The 26,400-nt window shown below is 41.6% G+C and overlaps 1 protein-coding gene across 1 annotated transcript; it reads left to right on the top strand.

The window, feature by feature from the left end:
* Positions 1 to 5,255: 5,255 nt before the first annotated feature.
* Positions 5,256 to 14,536, top strand: LOC308158267 (OX-2 membrane glycoprotein-like; the record flags this gene model as incomplete). Its single annotated transcript, XM_080531861.1, has 5 exons — positions 5,256 to 5,508; positions 6,505 to 6,834; positions 8,492 to 8,776; positions 9,655 to 9,756; positions 14,399 to 14,536. 5 exons carry the CDS (start codon positions 5,256 to 5,258, stop codon positions 14,401 to 14,403), a joined length of 975 nt encoding a protein of 324 aa, XP_080387987.1. The 3' UTR covers positions 14,404 to 14,536.
* Between the last annotated feature and the right edge of the window lie 11,864 nt (positions 14,537 to 26,400).

Here is a 26,400-nt window from a genome sequence, read left to right on the forward strand (position 1 = left end):
TGTCCATTACTCAATTCTAACATTTGTATTTCTTTCATGTATTTTCTTTGTCATACCAAGCTCCAGTCAGGAAACCATCTATTTATTTTACAGTTTGTACATTCAAACTATACGTTGATACATACCTGTATACGTAAGCGTACAATTATATTTGTTTCATACAGAAACTCCCCTGAAAGACCAGATGACCTGTCCTGTAAAAGGTGAGATCAAATTATTGATATTAGAATATAAAGGTGAAGTTTGAGGTCTTCAGAGGCTTTATTCATGTTTTAGGTCAACATTAACTATCCTTGTAGTTTATATTAGATTATTGCTTGTAGAGAAAACTACAGCCCGATAAAGCAGAAATGCCCTACAAACATGTTTTAAAAAAAGAAAAAATAGACAATCACTTAAATGTTGTAAAATGAACATAGAGTCAGTGGGCAACTTTCAGAACCCTACTGCTCTTACACTGTTGAAGATAGAAACACCATACCCACTCTGAATAAATACCCCTGAAAAAAGCTTTTTGATACTTAATCTAAATTATATTTAGATTTGGTTTCCAACAAGTACATTGTCCACATCACCACTTTTGATGCTGTTACAATATGTTAGGATGTACAGTGATGACTGTGAGGTGACTTTACCAGTTGATCTCTATTTCATATCCAGAGACTCAGAACTGGGTGACCCTGAAGACTCAGCACGGACTCCGGAAAAAATGACACTATTGGACAAGTAAGTCCTGTAGCATATGGCTGGTTATGAGTCATGATGTCTCTTATTCTTTCTGACAAATATACTATATGTCAACTGTTTGAACAGACACTAAAATCACTTTCTCTCTCACCCATCCTTTCTGTCAATCTCTACTGTGTCTATCCCGATAAAGCAGAAATGCCCTACAAACATATTTAGGGAAAAAAAGATAATTACTTAAATGTTGTAAAATGAACATCTTTAGAACCCTACTGCTCTTACACTGTTAAAGGTAGAAACACCATAACCACTCTGAATAAATACCCCTGAAAAAAGCTTTTTGATACTTTCTAAACTACTTAATCTACTACTTAATTAAATCATATTGAATTAACATGGTTTCCAACAAGTATATTGTCTACATCACACTTTTGATGCTGTTACAATATGTTAGGATGTACAGTGATGACTGAGGTGACTTTACCAGTTGATCTCTATCTCATATCCAGAGACATCTCAGCACTGGGTGACCCTGAAGACTCCGAAGCAGACTCTGCAGCAGAGATTCAACCAATCGACAAGTAAGTCCTGTAGCAGATAGCTGGTTGTGACTCATGATCATTCTTTCTGATAAGTATACTGTTCTAACAAGTATACTGTATGCCAACTGTTAGAACAGACGCTGCTGCGCTGTAACTCAATTATAACATTTATTTCAGTGTCAAACCTAGCTCCAGTCATAATAGACCAGATGACCCGTCCAGTAAAAGGTGAGATCAAATCATTGATAATAGAATATAAAGGTGAAGTTAGAGGTCTTCTGAGGCTTTATTCGTGATTTGGGTCAACATTAGACTATCCTTGTAGTTTATATTAGACGATTTCTTGTAGAGAAAACGTAATAAAGTGTATGAATGCTATGTGATTTTCCACAACATTTTAAAGTATTTTAATGCCTCAAAGTTGTTGCTGGAAATTGCTAATTTACACAAACAATTTAACACACAAATATGAACATTTATCTTTTTCTGTTTTTGGTCTCTCAGAAAAAAATCAATTGAACTTCCGCTGACGTTGGATGACACACAGACTGATCCATAGTCGCAATTGCCCAAGTGTTGGGCAATAAGGCTTTTCAGAGCTGAACTTGAATTATATTTGGTTGTTCTTGTGTTTCTTCTTTCTACATTGTAATTGTGCTTGCAAAGCAACACACAACTGTTATTCTGCAATACTTTATTGTATTATGCTCAAAGTTCAGAATATCAGTTGTTACTATGTAAATGTATGTATGTGCCTTGTTCTATCCTGTTCTCTTTTTTTCTTTTCTTTATTTCTTTATTTCTTTACTATTACTATACTGTAAATGTATGTATGTGCCTTGTTCTATCCTGTTCTCTTTTTTCTTTTCTTTATTTCCTTTATGCACGTCCTGCATTGTGAATGTATGGCTTTGTTGTTATTGTAGCCTATATTATGATTTTGTTGTTACTGCTTGATCTTAGATTGAAAACTAAACATTAAAAAGGGGAGGATGACCACTAGAGGTCGCTGTAATGTCATTTCGGAGAGAGGTGTGTAGAGAATCTTTTGAAGGATTCCCAGCGCACAGTCAATAGAGCGCTCAGCCCCACGATGTTGCATAGTACATTTCTTACGGCATTCATAGAGGCACACACATCACACCCGGTGTATACAACTGTTTAGGAACATGGAGTTGATAGTCAGATCAGAGTTGCAGTTTTGGATTGTAGACTTACTGAGGATATAATTAATTAAATGATTTACAAAACGACATCCAATGCACAACAGGTAAGTTTCCTTTTTACCACAAGATATTCGTCGAACAAGACTTTGTTATGAAAACCCGATATAACATTATTCTCTAATGGTTGAAGAAGCAATTAGACAAGCAATCAAGATATTAATGTTTTACTTGTGAAATTAAATCCAATATGCAACAATGGAACATTAATTTATACTGTATACAACAACATACAATAAAGCAGGTATGAAGTGTTTTTGTAATTTCAAAAAATAAGATTATGATTAATTACTCCTTAATACATGTATGAAAGTAAAACAATTGTTTGACCTTAAGCAACTTATAATGTATTATTTATGTTTTTGCTGATGATATTTTGTAAACAAATGATACACAGTGTCTTGAAATCATGTTTTGAAAAAGTAATGCTACACTTATGCAGAAAGGTAATCTAGTGCTATTTTGCATGTTAAAATGCATCCCCACTGTTTACAATTTATTGGTGACCATGCATGTAGAAATCACTGATAGTTGCTTTAAATTCCTTGACTGGATATTAGTGAGACCAAACATGCCTGATTCTGAAGACAAAACCAACAGTTGTTAAATACGTTATTGCACACAGTTGCACCTAGATTGGCCCTTGAGGATCTAAGTTGCCCATTTTCCCCAGTTTGTGATATTTTCTTTGTGTGGTGTTAGGTCTGTGAAAGGCCAGGTTTACTGATGTGTTTGTAGATTTATTGGCTGTGCCATGCAATCCTCTGTGATACGTTAAACATGAGCAGCCCATAATAATCCCTGTGCTCTGATCCTCAGTAAAACCAGAGTCTCCAGAAGTTTGATAGATGAATAGAGTTTCTGTGATTAATTGAGGGGGGATTTAATTGAATATGTGACACCATATCTTATACAGACAGTAGGCTACCAGTGTTTTGGCTTTCTGCTTTTGCATAACCTGCTCTTTGCTTTTACAAGTCAGGTATTTTCAAGTCAGCTATACCATATGTTCTGTTTACTATAAGATGTCTGAAAGTCTTTTTTGTTTTACTTGTGTAGCGAGGAAAGAGAGGAACCATTTAAAGTTTGCCCAACAAGGGCAGACGGCACCATTGAATCCAGATGATTTACATTCTAAAAGATCCAATGAAATGCCTTTAGAGCTCTGGTCAGCGTGTGGCTGAAATCAGTTTCTGTTTCTGAATGAAGTTGGGGCTCTGAAGCGCTGATCTAAGGTCAGTTTAGCTTTTTCACATCCACTACTGAGGGTATCGGGGTTTAGGATCAGTCAACTGATCCCAAAACATCTCCTGGGAGCACCAACATCTGCCTAGAGGCCAGTTTCTTCTTGCATGGTCACAACCTCCCACTGGCTCTCTTAAACAAGTGGATTTCCCGGCAAGCCAGACACAGGAGCTCACCACCAAGTGTTTTTTATAGCCATGAACCGCTGGGCTTGGCTGGCATCGTTCCTAGCTGCTCTTCAAACTGTGATTACAGCTTCTAGTGGCATGTATCCGATGCTCTAAGATGACTAGTTGTAATGGTTATGACTAGTCCCTTTTTGTCATTTGACTTATTCTCTGTTAGCTTATTTGATCTCGATGCTTCTGGTTTTATTGCACATAAAAGTAGCTTTAATGCGTAAACCGGGGGTTGTTGCTGTCTAGACATCAAAGCAGCAGGCCTGATGCTTGCCAGGTGATTATGGTCTTAGTAGGTAGGGTATAATGTGTGTGTGTGTGTGTGGGGGGGGGGCAGACCCTAGCTGAGACATGAATAAGAAGCTTGTGTTGTTGTTGTTAGAATCTCATGGCAACAGGCTCTAGCACCAACAACACTGTTTGTGTCAGAGGGTCATGTCACTTAGCGACACAGTCCTGCATTGCTACTGAACTGTGGCTCCCATTCATATGCTATACTACTGTAGCATTCTCTAGTTCTCAGCCACTTAGTAGAAGGTAGTAGTGTCAAGTTAAGGCTTATCATGCGGAATAGATGTTCACACAGTGGTGTCATCTTCTGCCATCTGGGATCAGCTCCAGGGCCCAGTTGTTCAAAACGTTTCATCTGGATCAGAATTATCCTGTTTCTTTTTTTGCTATCCAGGATCAGATCTATCTCGCTGATTTTGAGTCGTATAGGGTAAATCAGCCAGCTCGATCTGATCCTGGATAGCAAAAAAGAATCGAGATCATTCTGATCCAGATTAAACGTTTTGAACAACTAGGCCCAGGTGACTGTCTGGGTAAGTAACTGACAGGGTATGTAAGTAAGTTACTGACTGCAGGTCATTCCTGATGTTGGTTATTCTTAACTATTGGTATTTCATTGGATGATTTCTAACAACATACTCTAGTATCATTTATGTTATGACAGTGTTCACGTTTTCTTGTAGCAGGCTGGATGCAATTCCCCAGAGTGAGAGTTGGTGACACTCCTGCAGACTAAGATGTGTGGATCTGCGCTGCCTTTGTGCCTACACCTCTGGGTATTTGTGATTGTGGTACCCAGGATAAAAGGTAGCCTTCCCTCAACATGCTTCATTACAAAGACTGACATGTTTTAATAGTCAAGTAGAAAAAACATTCCTACTGTGAAAGAGTTCCTATGCAGTTGGCCATATATAGATTGATCATGTGCTGTGTTCTGCTGAGTTTGCTGAGTTTGTGTCATGTAGTTTCAGGAAAAAAAACATAATTCGGTGGTTTTGTGTGTTTGTCATGTGTCAGGTGAGGTCATCGCCCCCTCCAGTCTGAACGCCGTCGCGGGCCTCCCCTTCACGTTGAGCTGTAATGTAACCATGGAGATCGGCGACACAGTGAAGCAGGTCCGCTGGCTGAACAAAAAGGACCAGGTCCTCCTGGCGTACGAACCGGGCGAGCCGGTCAGAGTCACCTCCCGCCGCGATGACGTAGAGCTGATCGCCTCCCACAATGACGTCAGCGCTGTCACCATCAAGAGGGCAAAGGGGAATGATGAAGGCTGCTACCGCTGTATCTTCGATGTTTACCCCAGTGGAGCACAGGAGGGGATGACCTGCCTCAGCGTCACAGGTGAGTCTAGCCCCAGAAGGTTCCAGCTAGAGGGCTCAGGGCTATGGCCCAACACCAGGTTACCTTTCTCATAGACTAAAACCACCCAGATCAATTCCATGACAAATATCTCAAGCTTTTTTCCCTCCTTTTTTTCTTGAAAACAAAAGAAAGAAGAAAAAAAAGCTAATGTGTTTGTTTATAAGTCCAGTTCCAGAGTTTTCTTCATCAGTTTATTTCACTGCTGATTGTGTAATGTGTACAGTTATAAGAATCAGAGTGCTAATTTGGCCCCTCCAATCCCACAATGCTTCAGTGGAGTGGAAACAGGAAGTGGACTGATGTCACAGACTCCAAGGACCAGGGCAGAGAGGTGAAGCCAACCCCCACCTAGCCCTCTCTGAAAGAACAGCCCTGTACCCTTCTGTGGTAGAACTGCTTTAACACATCCAGCAACCTTACTTTACAAGGATACTGTCGTGGATTTCAATGAGACTCAAGATAGCAACTTGTTTTAAATCTAAGTATAATATGTATTAAAAGAAATGGTAGAAGAAACTCGAGTTGGTCAGTCTAATCCACCTCACAATGAAAAGCTTTCAGAGACTGACACCAAACTTTCACATTGTACATTTGGTATACTGTCAACATAGTCACAACATTGATAACGAGTCTGCACTCCATCACTGCCTATGAACACAAGGCCCTCGATCCAGGGCCGGGTGTTCACAAACAGGACAGCCAGACTCTCAACAATCCCATGGGAATTTCCATGGAGCTACTCCATGGAAAACTACTGTTACACTCTGTGTGAAAATGGACAGACTATGCAGACATAGATATACATACAATACATACATGTTAAAAATCCCTTACAATACTGTTTGTAATTGCCTTGCTGACATTAAAGCCTGTATACACATGGGCTTCCTAGGACCAAGTCCACCCATTTGATAGTGGATTGCATTGTAATCTAATCCCCTAATACCTCATGATGTGTCTCTCTGTGTATCCCAGTGGAAGTGGGCCTCGACGGGAACAAGACTGCAGTGAGCGGGAAGCTCGCCACCCTGTCCTGCTGGTACGGCCTCCCAGAGACGGTACGGCAGGTCATGTGGATGAAGACAGCGGAGCAGGGGGACACTACCAGCGTGGCGTCCTATGCCAAGCGAGGCCACCCCTCCGTGGAGGAGTCTTTCCGGGGCCGCGTGAGCCTGAGCCGCTCCCTGGGTGACACCCAGCTATCCATCCGGCCGGTGAGGACGGATGACGAGGGCTGCTACACCTGCGAATTCCACACTTACCCAGAGGGAACCAAAAGCGCCACAGCCTGCCTCTCTGTGTATGGTAGGTATAGGGATTGTGGGTCTTTTGGGTTGTTAGTACCACCCATTGGAGTGAAATGACTGCTTTGGTAGTGTATTTGGTGAGAAGTCGTGATGGTAAATGTCATTCTGAAAGGTGTGGCCCAAAATCATAAGTTGCTGCCAAAACTAACCTCTCACTTTGCAACCATAAATGTTCAAAAAGGGGGAATGTGCTCCAGGGAACTCAGTTTCTTGTACTCACTGAAGGACAAACACAGACTGAGAGTGTGTGTGTGACTGAGAGTGTGTGTAACCAAATATTGGTATTCATGTCTTGCACTTGATGTCATAGACAGTGGATCCTGCCATGCTGAGTCCCGATTTTCAGCAGAGTGACGTTTGTGTTAGTATGTAGTATGTTACTACTATCGGTAGTAATAAACATGCTATAAATACATGTAGGTAATACACACACACACACATGTGTACACGTGAAGGGACAAAAGGAAGGAGGTTGGAGGTCAAGGACAGGAAGGTAGACACAGTAGATATAGCAGATATAGTACGGGAAGGGGAAGAGCTTTGTGTAAACAAACCTCAAGTCCCTGTGTCTGATGAGGGGGTCCAGAGTAGGTCAGAATGCTACTGTGTTCAGGACTGCTACGGAGACACTCCACTGTGCAGCTCCTTAACCCTGGTCTCTTTTGGAACATTAGGCTTTTGTGTACTGTCTGCACGCCTCACCCTTCGAACTGCAATGTGTTTTCAAATTGCAGTATTGCACATTATTAATTGATTTCATCATTTAACCTTTATTTTATGCAGGATTGGAGACAACATTCGGAGACAACAGGGTTGGAGACAATATTTATGCCATTTGAACGTCACAACGTTTTTTTACTTTCGCCCCTCTCCAAGTTGACAGAAAATCCTCTTTGGTGCTGTGTTACTGGCAATGGTTTTTTCCAGTGTGAGTGTTGGGAGGGCTAAAGATGACAGAGCTATGCCAGGAGAGGGGAAAGAGGTGATTAATTTGGGCAGGGGGATGAGTGGGTCACTGTTTCCCCAGACACAGGGCCTCTGTGTGTGTGTGTGTGTGTGTGTGTGTGTGTGTGTGTGTGTGTGTGTGTGTCTCCTGCTGCTCCCATCTCAGCCTAACAGCCCTGCTTTTGTCCAGTCTAAAAACAGCAGTGGCTCAGGCACCAAAGCCCACTAGAACACACACTACATAAACCTTCTATTTCCTCTGTCTCTCTGTCTGTTGCTGCGTGCGTCTTGTTTCCATGTCGGGTGGTCTAAAACGGGATGTGTCATTGTGTCCGACACTGACAGAGGGTTTAGACGCTGTGCTGTCTCTCTGTGTCTGTCATGCCCTGAAGACAGAGGAACAAACACTGTCTGGGATCATTGGGGTCAGACGAGGCCAACCAACAAAACAGACAACACAATAAAACAGCAGACAACACCAAACAAAATGGTGATGGTAGCACAGGACGTCAAATAAGAATAGGCTGCATGTTAATAGTCAAACTCAGACAACAGCACCCGGAACTTAGTAGTGCCTATTATGATTGATGACATTCTTAACAGAAATGCCCTTACAGTATATAGCATTGTACTACACAGTATAATACTGTACTATCTAGATCTACTCTTAACAATTACTGTATTGTCTATGGTCTATTTCCCTCCCTCAGTGCTGCCCAAACCAGAGGTGAGCTACGCGACAACTTCTCCGGGGGTCATCGAGGCCAACTGCACGGCCCAGTCCCGCCCGCCGGCAGTGATGGTGTGGAGCGTGGAGGGGGACAACCGTACGCTGGGGCCTCCCGTGACCTCGTCCAACGAGCTGGGCGACGGCACCACGCTGGTCACCAGCACCCTGCTCCTCCAATCAGGGCTGCTCCATGACCTGCCTATCAAATGCACGGTGCACCACCGAGGTCTGGAGACGCCCATCACAGTGTCCATGGACACCAGCGGTGAGGCGCTCAGATACACACATTCACATACAGATGTAATAGTTAGTTAGTTTAGTTTTTATTTGACAATCATGTAAGGTACATAAAAAGGTATTGTCAATGCCATATGTCATACACTTACATGGGCTGTCGAGGAATGAGCACACAATAACATCCTAGGATTTATAGATAGATAGACTTTATTTGTCATTGTTACAGTACAGGTACCAAACAACGAAATTTAGGAGGGGAGGCTCCCCTGGTGTTTACACTTACATGGGCTGTCGAGGAATGAGCACACAATAACATCCTAGGATTTGTTTCCGTCCTAATCCCCTGTTGTGTGTGTGTGCTTGTGCATGTGGGGGGAGGGGGGGGTCCTTATGTCCTTATGAGGGAGAATCCACAGAACAACTCTTGCGATGGAGTTCAGCACTGTTATGTGTTGAAGCCCTGTAATTGTAATACTCTCGCAAGCACACTGTTGTGATTGTTTCCTTGTGGTGTTGGATCAAGAGGAGGAACGATTATAAAGAAAGCTTCAGTTTCTCCACCCAGTGGATTTTGCGCTATTTTAGTGACATGCAATTATGGCTGTTCTGAAGGCAGATTAACTGCAACAACCCTAACGTTTCCTGGAAGTGAAATACCAAAAAATGAAGAAATACTTCACACTTAAAATGATACAGGACCCCTTTTTCCAGATGCTCCATATGTTTTGTTCTCTTGTTTTATGGCTTGTGTCAGTTATATGGTCATTATGAAGCACCATCATTGTAGCCTGTAACATTTGATTGATTGTGTGTGTGTGTGTGTGTGTGTCTGTGTGTGTGCTGTTTGTGTGTGTGTGTGTGTGTGTGTGTGTGTGTGTGTGTGTGTACTGTTTGTGTGGGTTGCAGTTGGGCCAGCCCTCAGTGTCCTCATCTCAGTATCCTGTGTGACCGTTCTGCTCCTCCTGGGTCTGTGTGCGTGCGTCTGCAAGTGTTTCCTGTGTCGCGATGGTGAGTGTGTCACCTCCCTCCCGGTCCCCATTTACACTAAGTGCTTTCCGTGGAAACGCAGATAGAAATGTAACATACAGAGTGGACATCATTCTCTATTTGGAAGAGATAACCGCCCCCCACCCAATACGCCTTACAGTTCTACTCTCAGTGTTTTAAATGTTCCTTCCACCCTACTGAAAATCCCTCAGGTATTTTGTAACGTTCCTGCTACTTTTGTGTCGTCTACACGTCACTATGGATGGCTGTTTTGCCATGATGTTAAGACTATGAATATCACTGTCCCTTATCATGGGAACAAGCCTCCTCGTAGCAGATACTGTAGCTACAAGAGCCGTAACGTGACCTGCTGGTGTTGGCCAAGTTATGAGTGCTTGTCATAGCACTGATCATCACCAACTGTTGTTGTTTCAAGACGTCCCAATACCGGGGAGACATTCTGGATATATAAACAGATGATGGAACGGTCAGCCATAAGGTTTTACGGGAACTCACCAGTTATACAGTATATTCCCACTGTTAATCATGTGAAGTAGGAGTAGTTTGGGTCAAACACTTGAACTGTAAGGGGAAACTGTATTTAGGCAAATTATCATATCTTAGTCTGTGCGTATGTAAGACCTTTTGGACTCATTGGATCCGTTTCACGATTCCTAAGAACACGGGCGTGGTGGTTGTTTTCTGTCCACACACTTTAGCGGTTAAAAAAGTTAAAATACCACATTGAGCTGACACTTTTGCCCATCCCGTGTCATCACCCCCCCATTACTCTGTTAACACCTTTTCCCCGTGGCCTTCACACGACGGTCATCATCAGAGGCAACAGTGAAGGGGAAACAGTCTGGTGACAGTATGCCATGACGTGTGGACCTCTGCCCTTACAGTATCACTCCAAAATAGCACCTCAGTCCCCAGGAAGATATGAGGGAACAAAACAAACCATGCTAGTGCCAGCAGCTTTTTGGTTTGCCAATGAAGAAAATACTGAGGTTTTTCTGTAGAACTTGTGTCAGGATTGTGATATCCTGTGCTTGGTTGGTTTCCTTCTTAGAAACCCTGTCATTTGAGTATGTTTAATGGAAAGAGTATTCAATGAAAAGACACTCATCGTAGAGTCATTAGGACACATGGATGTGATATCAATCTGGATTCACTTTAATGCTTTAGTTGCATATTAAATGGTGGTAGTGATGGGTGGTAGTGGGTGGAGTACTTCAACCCAATATTCTGAAGGAGGTGTAGTATTCAAACGGAGCCAGACGAGTTTGGAGAGGTATGTCGATTTTCCAGGAACGGCATTGCAGGTGAGCTGTAATTGCTGTTTGTGGGTTTTGGTTACATTGACTCATGTCTACCTCAGAAAGGTGTCGTGTGTTGAAATATGGAGGGTTAGAAACATGTTCTTATTAAAGGGGCAATTGGTACATCCAAGTTACAATGAATCATGAGGAGGTTACACTTGGTCCAATACCATCACATTAATCCACATAGGAAGAATGAGAAGAGAGTATTAACAAATTAACCAATTTAACCGTTTCAAAGAAACATAAAATAAACAAACTGTAGTAAACAAATGGAAGTTTAACCATAAACCACAAATACTGTATAGCTTCAAAACATGGTTAAAACTATCAGTATGATCTTATGGATGGTCAGTAATGGCATCCATAGCTCCATCTATATATTTCTCCAGCCCCGTCCCTCAGCTGTTTACCAAGAAAGTGGCGAGTAGACCGTTTTGTTATTGTTAGAATCCCAGATTACCCCCACGATCTTAAAGGGTAAGACAGTTGATAAGATGTGATTGATCCCTTATACTTGATATTATTATGATGTGTCATTTGTTATAGAAAAATATATTAGACTTGTTCTAGTTTTATTTTTTATCAAGAGTGTAGAGATTTAAAGAGCTTTACATGATTGGTTCAGGTTCTCTCGTGCTTGTTTCTTTAGCTGAATAAAAGTAGCCAACTCAATACCTCTGACCTTCTGGTGAATCAGGACCTCCACACCTGGGTTGTTTTTCATTGTTGCTGTTTCCTCAAGGACAGGAGAGGTAGACCTCACCTCTGCTGTTTGGGTGGAGGTGTTGAGGATGGAGTTCATTGGCACTCTCCTACTCAAAACTGGTGAAAAACTTTTGACGAAAACGCACAGGCCTCCTAAAGCAATGTCCAGGACAGCAAACACTAAAATGTCATTTGTCCACAATTTTTTTTTATTCGTCTCATGTCCCATAAATATGATGGCAAACTTGGATGGGTCGAGCACCTCTTTTGGTGGTTGAGCTATAGTGGTACAATGGTCCAATAGTTAGTCAAGAGTTACTGCCTTAACTGTCTGTGGGTTGTGTACTTTGCAGCTGTTTCACTTCAAATTACTGAGAAACGTGGGAAGGGAAAAGGATTGTGAAAGTCTGTGTGCACAAGAAGAGCCCTTAAAGTCTAGCCTAATCTGTCATCGTTATTATTTATTGTTTTTAAACTCCTCTCTCCTCTCATCTCCTCTCCTCCGCTCCTCATCTCCTCTTCTGTCCTCTCTTCTCCTCTCTTCTCCTCTCCTCTCCTCTCTTCCTCATCTCCTCTTCTGTCCTCTCTTCTCTTCTCTTTTCTTCTCCTCTCCTCTCCTCCTTGTGTCCTCTCCTCTCCTCTCTTCCTCATCTCCTCTCCTCTCCTCTCATCCTCTTCTGTCCTCTCTTCTCCTCTCCTCTCCTCTCCTCCTCGTGTCCTCTCTTGTCCTCTATTCTCCTCTCCTTTCCTCTCCTCTTCTGTCCTCTCTTCTCTTCTCCTCTCTTCTCCTCTCTTCTCCTCTCTTCTCCTCTCCTCTCCTCTCCTCTCCTCCTCGTGTCCTCTCTTGTCCTCTCCTCTCTGTGGAGTGATTAATGATGGTGCTAGTTGTCCAGTGCAGTGCTAGCTGCTCTCAATAGAACGGCCCGTCCCTAATCCCGTACTTGGAGCCAGATTCACACAAGGGGCTGGAAGGAGGGGGAGAGAAGCCCATAACAACGTGTCTTTCAGACTGTAGTCCGGCCCTTACGCATCACTGCCCCGCCTGACGTTATGCAGAGTGGCAGTACAGTACTAATCACATTTTGGGTTCAAAAGACGGTTTTGACATTCATGTGAGGTTGATTTGTGTTTGGGGAGGCAGCTGTGCTTCTGATTCGATTCATTTCCACAATGTCATGTATGAAACACTGTTAGTGGCCCGAAATGACGTATTGTACACGCTTGCAAATGGAAAGCGGCAAAATGAACTGCTTCTGTCATTTTATCTTGTGTACAGAATGATTTCATTATAGTTATAACTGACTATTGAACTATCCCTTTTCATTCCTTAGTTTGCACTTCCATAGCAGAAAATTATATTTAATCTCTACCTTTAGACTGGTCAAATAAACATCGGAAAGTACATTTATTAAGCATCCTCTATCAGTGGAATTTTCCATAATTAATCATTGTCATAATGTTGAGAGATTATTCAACTGGGATAAGAGCCGTGGCCAACTAACTGTACAGGAAGTGTGTCTCAGATAAGAACTTTGAGTTTTGATGAAAGGACAGTTCTGCAGGCACTCTTAATCTGTGGCATCGCAGGGAGTATGGGGAGTAACTATATCCTGTCCGGCACATAAACATGCTCGACCCTTACAGGGTCCCTGTATGTCACTGTGAGGGCAGCACTGTGGCTGTTTGAAAGAGGGCCAGAGATGTAGAGAAAGTGTTTAAGAAAGGAAGGGAAATGGTTGTTTAGTTACAGTATGTCAAATGAACATTACCTTGACTGTGGGGAGGGATTATCTACCACCAATCTGGCAACCTGGCAAAGAGACACCTGCTGGTAGCTAAGAGTACATCATTCTTTCTTTGTTGGTTTATTTTCCAAAGCTGTGAAAGTAGGACAACACTGATTCCCCTTTACTGGTCCTCTAGAGCAGTGTTCCTCAACCCTCTCCTCGGGGCGCCCCAGCCGCTCCACATATTTGATCTGTTCCACCACCAGCACACCTGATTCAACTAATCAAGTACACAGCATAATTGCTTCTGTATTTCACACTGTACACACAGATTTAGGGTTAGGGTTAGCACTGGGTGTGTGCTTGTGGTTCTCCCTGTGTTACTGGAACAGTGTTGAAATGTGTGTTTGTGTGTTGTGTGTGTGTGTGTGTGTGTGTGTGTGTGTGTGTGTGTGTTGGTCATGCCCACCCTTAAGAAAAATAAAGAAACCTTGAATGTGGCTATGATGTCATCTATTTTAGAGACAAAAAAAGCTTTAGATATGTTGCCGAGTGGCAGATTCAGATCTGCCTCCACTTGATGCTGGGAGTCAGTTTGATTGTTTGGCAATGATGAAATCTTAGGGGCGACAGGAAAGGGGTGTGACACTGGTAGGGGATGTGGCATTGTGATTGGGTTTGTTGTTGGCAAGATGAATAAAATGGCATGCTAGGCTGCATGGAACATCTAATCATGACCCTTGAACAGCTCTCCACTGTAGATTACTGTCTATGCCACCTGACTCACACTCTCTCTCTGTCTGTCTGTCTCTCGCCTGCTCTCTCACGCTCTCTCCCCTGCTCTCTCTCTCTCTCTCTCTTTTTATTTCTCTGTCTCTATCTCTCCCTCTTTGCCCATCCCTACAGATTGATCTTTGACCTGGAATGGTGGAAGACTCCACCATACTTTGATTCAAGGCCAGAGTTCCAGCCCGACCTAACTGCTCACCACCATACGCACCAAGTCTGTGAAGAGGAACAGAATATCATTAAAGACTGTCTCCCTGTGTCCCAAGCCCTAATGGGTGATCCGGACATGAAGCTCCATCCTACAACATAAATAACACTAAAGCAGGGTTTCTATTAACAATAGATTTGACACTTAATATGGCTATTCTAGGATGTATGGCCATATCATTAAACATTTCATAAGTGTGTTTGTCTAGTATAACTTCACAAAACCTTTACAAAGCACACACTGTGTAATATGAAGTGGCCTTTAACAGTTAAGTGGAATGAGAGAACACGCTGGTATGAGTAGAGTGGGATTGTTATTTTGATTATGTTATGCTGCTGTGCCCTGCGGTCTGTTGATGGTTGTGGTAAACCGAGGGGTTGGCGGAGTGCTAGGATCCTATCACAAGTCGTGTGTGTGTGTGTGTGTGTGTGTGTGTGTGTGTGTGTGTGTGTGTGCGTGCGTCCGTCCGTGTGTGTGTGTGTGTGTGCGGCCGTGTGTGTGTGTGTGTGCGCGTGTGTGCGTGTGCGCATGCGTGCGTGTCTGTCTCTCTGTCTGTGCATGTCTGTGCGTGTGTGTGTGTGTGTCTGTGCATGCAAGCATGCGTGGGTGGGTGGGCATACCTGAATGTGTGTGAGTGTACATGCACGTGCTAGAATAGAGAGAGCGGATGTTGACGGATGTTGTGTGTATTGCATGACTCAAAAAACATTCATGGTGGACCTGGTGGTCACAGATATATGAAATGCTCAGATTGTAACACATCATTGTTCAATTCATGTTCAATACAGCATAACATTCCATACAGTAATTAATTACAGTAGAATATGGCAACATGTTTGTCTAATCCTAAATCAGAATACTCTAGACTAGGAGGGAAATGGCATTGTGTTAATTAGATGTTTATGTTTATTTGAGTATTTGATTGCCTTCTGACATGTTGTGTGATCCTCTCTACTTCACTGTCAGTAATAGCTCCATTCACTAGGGCCACAGTTAGCTGTGAAGAATCAAGAGATGGTGCTGATGAGGATGAGGATGACTGATGAATAGTATATATGTTCTGTTTTATCACATGAGCGATGTAAAATAAAACCTGAAATGACCTTTATTTTCTGGCAGTGTTTGTTTTTCATTTTCAGTAAATGTAGATGTTCCTATTGATGATTGCCTATTAGATATGATATACATGATTTTGAATCAAGATTGATTGATATGTTTATGACTTGTTTTATGTGTGCTTTATCATTACTGACCCTCCCATCCCTGATCTGTTAGAACATGGTTACGTCCTGCAGACCATTATGTGTACAGCAGACCGGAATTTATTAATTCTTTTTTTGATTTATTTTTTCTTCAGTGAGTCCCAGATGGAAACAGATGGTGAGGATAAAAGTGAGAGTGGGAGCTGAATTTCCCAATACAGCATAAGTGTCCCACTTAAGCTTCCCTTCCTGGACCCAGTCTGGACCCAGCGCTGTTAGTGCTATGTTACTCTTGGACTGCTTGAATAGCGCAGGTTTTTGATACACGTACCCTCAAATATTCTATGACTAACATTCTTCCCAGACTATTTTGCCACACTACTCAGAACAAACACACACCCAGTTCCACGCGCTAGTAGGTTTCAGGTGTTTGAATCAGACATGAGTCAGGGGAAACCGTGCCCTTAAACCAGGGATACGGGCCGGCCTTAGGTCCTGAGTTAGCTCTCTAAACCAGAGGAAGCTCAGTATGCTGCGGTTGTTCATGTCACTGTTTCTTTGAACACCTAAATACTGGACAGTGTATAGAGTGACCTAATATCAGCTCTACTGGCCCATAGGCATGTCTAATATTTTTGCGAAGGCTTCCTTGGCTCAACTCTGTGTGTTATCTCATTCTGACACATTAACTGTTTTTGTATTCTTCAATGTTTTATTATGGTGTACGGCAATCACAATGACTCCCTAAACTCCTTTCTCTTTCATGTAGAATTATTATAAGGCTGGTTATGATAAATGTTATAAAAGCAAATAGAAGTAGGACCTGCTGCTTATCTAGCGGAAACCCTCTGTTGCTCATGACCGCGCCACATAATTCAGAAACTCGCTGCTTTGTCTTTGAGTTCTCCAACTCTACGTGTTAAAGGATGTTTTCTTTTTTATCTAAGTTGACTTATTTGAGTCATTACCCTCATGTCTCTTGGCCTGAGACAGATTGTTGACCTTGGATCAGCAAGGTCATTGTCTCATGCACAGAGAATAGAGGACTATGTTTGGAATGGGCCCATCCATAACACACAATATTATTAGACCCAAACAAGATAACAACTAAGGAAATGTGCCTCATGACATTGAAATCTGCATGACGTGTGGATCTGTCTCCACTAGATGACACTGTAGCTACATCATCGGCTGTAAATGAACTCTTCATGTATCCCGTGGCTGTTCCGGTTAGTGATGGTTGTAATGTAGCAGTTAGGAGTTGTAAGACAACTTTAGGGTGGTCCACAAGTTTTTCATTCATATAGCTTACATATAGTTTTCACATCGTTACTTTAAAATTAACTACTATTGACTACCATTGTAGTCTCACCTACCCTAAGCCTATGAACAATGCAATTCTCTCTCCTATGAATAGGGAAATGAGAGTTTGTAAAGGAAGTGAGAAAAGTGTTGTAAATTAATACAAGTTGCACCTTAAAAGCCTGTCTCTTTCCACACGCACGCACACACACACACACACACACACACACACACACACACACACACACACACACACACACACACACACACACACACTCACACACACAAGAGAATGCCATGATCCAGTTAGGCTCAGGCCATGCCCCTCCCTTCCATACCTGTCTCCACTCTCTCAGTCACCTCTCCCTTGCTCTTTCCTCTCCCCTGTCTTGCTCCGTGCCAAAAGTACACTAATCTTCCCTTTTTGTTCTGAAAAAGTGGATTGTTGATTGATTCTCTTCCACTAACATGACTGCCATATAGTGGATACAACACCACACTAAATAGCCTGCTCAGTTGACAAATTCTGAAGATGCTTTGTGAATCATGTACTTTTGTTGTTTATGTGTAATGTATTTACACTGCACTACTAGTGCTTACCCATGCATATTCCCCAAACATTAAGGTATCTTGATATTTCAGCTTGCTGTTATGAAACCAAGGTTAAAATGTGGTGGTCTGAGTTTCTGAACTGAAACATCAGATTACCTGTATTCAGGAAGAGAGTGTGGAGTTGTTGAGGAACTGAAATGGGATATAACGCTTCCCTGTTTGGTGGTTTGGTACATGGTTTGTAAGAGAACATGCAGTATATTTAAATTACTTTCAGATTACACTTGTAATGCAGTTAAATAAAAAATAAAAAAGATTTGTTAAATAGGTTAAGATTAACATTACCAATCACCATTTGGAACCATTGGGGGGGGAAAAATATACAAATCTCTCAAATGTTTATTACATTATTATAGCTGTTGAACAGCAATCATTGTTGCATGTATCTTAGAGCACATTCAGTGAGAGCACAAGGCATAGCAGTATCAGCACCATGAAAGGGTTACGGATGCCATGGTTTCACATTGAACACGTGATTAAAGAGCATTAATGAAACAAATAGAGGACACAGGTCAAGGGTACAACTTTGAGAAGATTTTGGTTGGACTGTAAACACCAGCCAGCTGAGGTGTTTGGTTTTACAATCATCCTGTCATAGCCATAGCCAGTGGCCCAGTGAGCCTGTGGTTATATTACGTAAATTCATATGTGGTTATTTGCAACATATTACTGTAAAATAGTGAGGTGTAGTTCAGATCAGTTTGTGGTTAGTCCATTACCTGTCTGGGTCCTTGTTAGAAGATTCAAAAATCAGTGAGATATACTGTATGCATGCATAGAGATATACTGTATGCATGCATAGACATACTGTACACACTGTTGACACTCACAAACAACATATAACATACAGAAACAGCAGGCGTACATACTATATAGTAGTCAACATGTATACATCTGGGCAAAATCACTACACACACACACACACACACACACACACACACACACACACACACACTCAAACTTACGTAAATGGAGCTTCGCTCAGTTTCACACAGGATATGTGACTCTTGTGCACATGTGGGTTTTTGATTTGTGCAGCACAGGAAACACTCCTAATTACATCCCGGCACAAGAGACAAAACAACATAACAGTATCTGCATAACGTTAACACCTCAACTCAACCAGGGGGTTTTCATTAGTTTTCATTCGTCAGATAAGAGGGAGTTCACCTCTGGGGTAAACAGGTTGATTTACAGTAAAAGTGTACTGAATAATGGAAATAATGCCTTGAAATATGACATTAAAGTGGAAGTCATTGATATGCCTAATCACAGGCAAATATACACAATCACAAGTTAAGACACAAAATCACAGTAACATTCACAGTGAACTGATTGGAAGTGGAATTATGAATAAACTATTGCAATGGTAACACACTTTTACAGGAAAAATGTTTTGTGTAGAAACATTATAAAAGAAAGACATTATTTCAGTCAAATGAACCAAAAACAGATGAGGGTGGTAAAAAAAAAAAAGCAGGCCCTGAATATTATGCCCTGAATCTGTTCATCCCCATTAACAAGCAGTTTTAAATAGGCAGGGTTGCACAAGTACGGTCTCACTCTCAATGTCTTTAATAAAAGATTGATTTAGACCTGGGACACCATGTGTGTATACACTCTCTGGCTGATAGTGACATCAATCAATTAAGTGTCAAGGAGAAACAAAAATAGCACGCGAGGACTGGAGTTTTACCTGATAGGTTCCCGAGGCTCAGGACACACGGATAGCTGCGTACTCTGAACACTCCTCCTGAGGTCGTGAGCGGTGGACAGCTGCGGCAGGCAGGATCTGGTGGTTGAGCGCAGCGTACAGGAGAGGACTCTCTTCCTCTTTTTCCTCCCTGTTGCTGTAGACGTGCTGGTCACCGTCGACTGGGACATCTACCTGATTGGCTGCAGCTTGGATGGGAGCTGGATGTTTGCGGGGTGGTCTCCGGGCAACTGCGTTGTCATAGATACTCTCTGGCACTCCGGGAGTGGACAGGGACTGATGATGGGAGCGGATGCTCACTCTAGGCTGGGGTTGGAGGTTGGGTGTTGGCGACCCTTGTTGTGACATTGGTATAGCCATGTACTGTGAACACATGAAAGACCATTTAGAATCTTCCGAGTAGATTAGATTAGATTCAACCTTTGCCATTGCACAGAGTACAAATAAATTATTTTTTTGCTCTAGGCACAGGTCAGGGCCATAGTCAGCACCCCTGGAGCACCCCTGGGCACAACGTCAGTGGTGGTAGGCACCTTAGATATGATGCCAGCAACCCTCCAGTCACCAGCTTACATCCAGCTCCCTCCTGAGCCGGCCTCTCTGACCTCTAGGCTACATGCCACCCCCAGGGTAATGAAGTGGAAGCAAGATGTAGTCAGAGGTATCTTAGGTTTTACCTGGTTCTCTGTTTGTTCCTCTTTCCTTGATTGCCTGGAGCCTGGAGGACAGATACCTATAGATTCAGGGGAATCATGAACAAAACTAGGGCATAAGATATAATTTCCAGCATACAGTATGAAGCAAACAAAGCTGTCATTGGTCTTCATGAATGCATTATTTGAGAACCCTACCTCCGCAACCTGTTATCGATGCGATGGATATTATTATCACGACAACAAACACCACACTCCCACCCGAGTACACATAGGGCCACAGCCAGCCCAGGTCTCCGTGAATCTCACTCGAACTGTCTGAGAGAAAAAGAGGAAGTTTGCCTCAACATGTATAACAGTATTAATATTAATATTACTGACACTGTTTCAGAGCTAGGTGTGACATCAAATGTGTCGTGTACTGTATTCCTATGAGGTAAAGTATAATCATAGCACCTATGTTCTCTATCTAATGCAAGAGAAGCTATGGAAGTGTAAAACACGGTTGTGGTCAAATTCGGTCCATTCAGGAAGTGATTTGAATATCTAATTAATTGTTTTAAATACTTTTCAATAATTTCAGTTAATTGAGAAATCTGTGAAACTTTTTTTTTTTTTTTTAAAGTATTTCCTGAAGTATATTTAAGTGAGCCTAACCCTGATGTCAAAATACCCATCCTCTCTTACTTGTGGTTTCATTCTTCTCAGATACAACTGTGGTAACCTCGGCTCTCTCTGAAATATTGAAAACCCACACCCAATCAAAGGCAGGCTTTGGTATATTGATTTAATAAATGCCTATATAGCAGTATGGCCTACTATGGCCTATGTTATATTTGTGTATGACTTTTTTTTTTTTTTTTTTTGTGTATGACTGGTAAACATTTTTTTCTAACTGTGGAAATTTAGTATTAAACTGCTTACCTGAGACAGTAACACTGATAGAATGACTCACAGAATGAAGGCCTTGGCATTGATATTTGCCTTCATCTTCTGGTGATACATTATTGAAAATCAGAAATAAAATCCCTGTATCGTTTGTCAAATATTTCCATTCGGTTTGAATGACAGATTCTGTTCTGTTGGTTAGTACTTTGCAGTTATCCGAATATTCATCCACTTTACACCATGAGACAGATATATCGGATATATTGGTACAGAACTTAACAGTGCAGTTTATCTTCAGTCGATCCCCAGATGAAGCCCTGCTTACAGTGTTTCTGGGTACTCCTATCGATGAGGAACAAGTAGGACCATCACCTGGAAAGCATAAAAATGTGATAAATCACTACTGTACTTATGTCAACAATAATCTCTTATAAATGTTTGACTTCAAAGTTGAACTTGACTAGAATTGACTAGTCAATGACTAGAATTCAGGCAAGGCTAGTTAAGTAGGTATATTTTACTTAACACACATGCATGAACTGTATATAGTATGGGCCTGTATTATTTGCTTTTGGCTCTGTAAGAAAGTCTCCTGTCAAAGGGTTTTTTATGACGTAGCATGTCCTTTTGTCTTGGAGCCATGTGTTCAGAATACTGCCTCAGGAAGTGACTGTCCTTATATGGTCATCTGAGGAATGACTTCCTGTGAATCTGCCCTAACCTTTGACCTGGAATAACATTAGCCCAGAGTGACATCATGTAAAGCCTGCCTAGTTTTCATACCTGGGTCATCTCTACAGTAAATGTGATAGGCTATTATTTGAAACTGTATTTACATATTATTGCATACCAAAAGGTATAAAGGTGGGAACAGATGAAACCTCTGATTCCAGCACTTCTCTCTCTCATTCCAGTAGGCTTCACCTCTTCACCACCAGCATCAGCTGTCCTTGTAACCTGTACCTTTGTTTAATAAATAGTCTTAAAACTCAGAAGTTTATTTGTGATCTATCTCAAACAAGTTACTTAAGAAGAAACAACACTAGGCAAGACCAATCAGTGTATCTGTCAGTGTATCTGTGCAGTGGACAATGAAGTGCAATTCTGACTGCAGGGCTTGAAAACTATATATTTTTTTAAACAGGGGAAGGCATTAGCAAATAATAGCATAAGCAACAAGAATAAGCAACAAATGCATCTCCAATGGTTAGATACATATAAAACACTGTAGATATGTTGCGTGAGAGCTATGAATTATATTTATTATGTTGTAATAAATATAATTCATAGCTCTCACGCAACATATCTACAGTGTCGGTTAGGCAGTATTTCTTGGCAGTTTTTAATTAGGCATTAACTTTGAGTGGTTAAAGGCACCATATGCAGGATTGCACAGCCTTTTGACTGCAATGGGAATTGCAATGACAATTCAAAATAGTGTTCTTCTCTCCCTCCCCTTGCTCACTGCAAACTACTTCTAACTGAAACAATTAACCTATTAATAATTTTTCTCATTTCTATCTAGCAAATGTCTTAGTTACACGACCTTGAAACTAGCAAAGGAGTGAAAGTGGTTGAAAAGTGGTTGAAAAATGGTTGAAAGTCCAGCCGTTATTTAGTTGGGAAATGCTTGCGGAATACTCACATTTGCTAAACCCACGGTTTAAAAAAAAAAAAAAGAAAAAAAAAAAAGATACCCTCATTCTCTAACCAAAACTCAGACAAGGCTGTAATGTCAAACAGGACGTTTACTACGAAAAATCATTACAAATGTATTTGCACATAACGGCACTGAGAAATGCTTGCAGCTTCCAAGCAGCAGGTAGCTTATGTCCCACACACACATGTTGCAGGTTACACGCACACAGCAAGGTCTTGGCAGGTGCACACATTGTCACAAACTGCCAATGCATCCTAAGTAATTATTCAGCATGGTTATTTAGTGAATGGGGGGGGTACATACTGCACCTTTTAAGGTAAATTAAAAAAGTGTACAAAGTCATATGAGAAGAAATGCCTTGTTTAGTAGAAATTGGGTGATTCCAATGTCTGACAGGTAACTGAATTTCCCTTTGGTATCAGTGAAAGTAGCATGATAATGACTAATAACAAGAAAAGGGGGATTACAACCATAGAGAGACTGAGAGCATGCATGTTTCACATCCTGAAGAAGTGGGATTACAATTTGCATGAGAGAGGGGGGCCCACCTTGCCTGCAGCATACTATCTTGATTATACTTCATGTCAAACTAAGGTATAAGGGGAAGTTCTCCAACCATTAATGTTTAGTTGAACAGATAATTATCTTACTGAAATTAACATATAATCACTGTATCCCTTAGTATGTACTTAAATTAATAAATAAGAGGTCTGACAAATAAAAATAAAAAAATAAATAAGGGGTATTTTTTGGACTTTAAAAATTAAGTGGAAGTGAAGCTCACATCACATGATCCCTTCTTATACAACAAATGGGGGACTTTGAAGACTTTGATATTTAAAATCACGTAAGGAGCTGACATACCAATGGTCTGATGGTGTCCAACTGTCCAAAGCATGATACCCGACCAACAATATTACTGATACAGTACGTACAAGGTTTGGCAGACTTTCCATGGTGAGTAAGAGAGAAGATAGCACTACTATACAGCCGGTACAAGTAAAATATACCACATTATATTATGCCCCCTGACCAAACAGGAAAGCCACAGGGTTATTTAAAGCCACAGGGTTATTTAAGGGACCGTGTGGTTTGACACATTGTATGATTGATAGGCCCAATATAAAGCCACTATCACTGATAGGAGTATAGACTTTGTGTCTTGTTTTTGCCACTCACTGCCAATGTTAATTATTTCAGAGGGGGAAGAGTAAGCGAAAAATACTATCCTTCAGTGGAACCATATAGACAGGCAGAAGTCATTTGTAAAAAGAAAATGTTCTAAGTAAAAAAAGCAGAAGCAAAGTTGGAAACAAGAAATGTACACATTTTCCTCCCCTCGTTATTATTTTTAGCCCCTTTATCTTTTCCTAACATAGTACCGTATCTCATATTTTCCTCTATCAACAGACCAGTATCCACATTTACTTGTGTGTGCGTACTTTACTACGATATACAATAACTTTAATTGCTGAAGTAGGATGGAGGTGGAGACATGAGAGAGAGTGTATGGCTGATGTTGTGAATAGTCAGGTGAAACAAAGAGACATGTTTTCACCGTTAAATGTGCTTTGCCTTGCAAAAAATAAGACACTGCACATTTCTGGAGTTTTATGCACTTTTACAGACTATTTTCAGTAAGAGAACAATATCACAATATACAGTACTCCAAATATCACAATATTCAACTCAATTCAACTCAATATCTCATATCTGCCAAACCCTAACACACACACGTACACACACGCACACACACACACACACGCACACACACAGCTACCAACTCCTAGCTCACTATCTCCTAGCTCACTACACACACACACACACACACACACACACACACACACACACAGTGACACTTGAATTAAGTTCTTGACCATCATAAAACTGTCTTTACCTCTGAGTAAAAACTCAATGGCATGTAATTGTGCACTGCTCTGTGACATAGCATAAACACTGTAGATCACAGACATTACTGAAGAGTGCATGGTAGATAGTATGGAGTCTCTATTCCAGACATTTTACTAAAGGCAAAAGTAGTGTTGTTGTTTTTTCTGCCGTGACTCACCGTGGACGTCCCAGGGGAGGAGAAGCACGACCAGGATGGAGAGAGGCAGGTTGGGCCAGTAGACATCGGGCCTCATGGTAGCTCCCAGCACGGTGGGACTTTTCCATCAACAGTTGAGAGCAGGAGTAGAAGTGTGTGAGGATGACAGCCACAGCAAGGGTGTGTGTGTGTGTGTGTGTGTGTGTGTGTGTGTGTGTGTGTGTGTGTGTGTGTGTGTGTAGTGTGAGTGGTGAGTGAAACACACAGCCAATAGGAGCTCTGTACCGTATCACTGTCCGCCCTATGTCTCTGAAATGTCTCTCACATCTGAGTCTAACTTTCTCCACACCCAACAAATGAATGCATTAACTGTCACCTCAAAGTGTTGTGGCTCTGTAGTTTACTTCCTCTCTCTGTGTTTTTTCTCCCCCTCATGTTTTCTTTCATCTGAAAACAATATAGTCTACTGGGGTGTATTCCATCAACGTCGCTAAAGGACAATCCAGCCTTATTCTGATAAATCTCATCAAAATAAGCCTGGATTTTCCTTTAGTGACGTTGATGGAATACCCCCCTGGTGACTATGATCTGTTAACACAATCATCCTCACCGACTGGTTATCAATAAAACATGATTCTCCTCTTTGGATTATGCAGAGATAGTCTGATTCCTGGCAGGGGCCCTTGTGCTTTACAATTACGCATCTTAGGGTAGGTAATGTGATCAAATACAGAAAGAATAAAATAAAATAAAAATTCACTACCAGACATAGTGAAATTCATCAATATTTCCCCTCCAAACCTTCCTATCATGCTGAGTTGAAAGGGCTATAATAGGCTACTTGTACTGTGCAATGGATCTTTCATTGAAGAGATCTTGGCCAGTGCAGCAGTGTTACCTCAACAAATGTGGTGGGTGTGTGTGTGTGTGTGTGTGTATAGTTCATCGTCAGTGTTTATCTGGGGTTGGTCTCTCTCTCTCTTTCTCTCTCTCACACACACACACCTAAACACCTCTCTCTCTCTGTCTCTCTCTCATTCTCTCTCTCTCACCTAAACACCTCTCTCTCTGTCTCTCTCTCTCACTCTCTCTCTGTCTCTCTCACTCTCTCTCACACACACACCTAAACACCTCTCTCTCTCTCTCTGTGTCTCTCTCTCATTCTCTCTCTCTCTCTCTCTCTCTCTCTCTCACCTAAACACCTCTCTCTCTGTCTCTCTCTCTCAATTCAATTTCAATTCAATTTTAAAGGGCTTTATTGGCATGGGAAACATACATTACATTGCCAAAGCAAGTGTGATGATTCAACTTATTTAAAGTCTTATGGTGGTTTTATCCCATTTGACGTACTTTTTCTATCACAACAGCTAACAAATCTTGCTGCTGTGTTTGCATATTGTTGTACTTCACCCAGCAGATATGGCAGTTTTTTGACATTGGTCACGTCTTTAAAGTCTTTTTGGGTGTTGGTGATCAGTGGGAAGTATGTGTCTCTGATGTCTTTGTACAGCTGGCAGGTGGTTAAAAAGTGCAGCTCTGTTTCCACCTCGTTTAGTGTGCAGTGGGTGGACAGTCTGTCCTTTCTTGGGAGCCAGGTCTGCCGGTGGCGGCCTCTCTCGATGGCGAGGCTGTTTTCACTGAGTCTGTACCTCTGTCTCTCTCTCCTTCTCCCTCTCTCTCTTTCTCTCTCTCTCACCTAAACATCTCTCTCTCTCTAGCCCCTTTCACACATAGTTCCCTGTAATTTCCATGGATAAAAATGCCTTAGACTGCCATAAACCAAATGTATATGTATATATATATAAATATATATATACATATATCTGCAATATA

This window comes from Nansenia antarctica (assembly GCF_963989245.1).
Source record: "Nansenia antarctica genome assembly, chromosome: 5".
NCBI lineage: Eukaryota > Metazoa > Chordata > Actinopteri > Argentiniformes > Microstomatidae > Nansenia > Nansenia antarctica.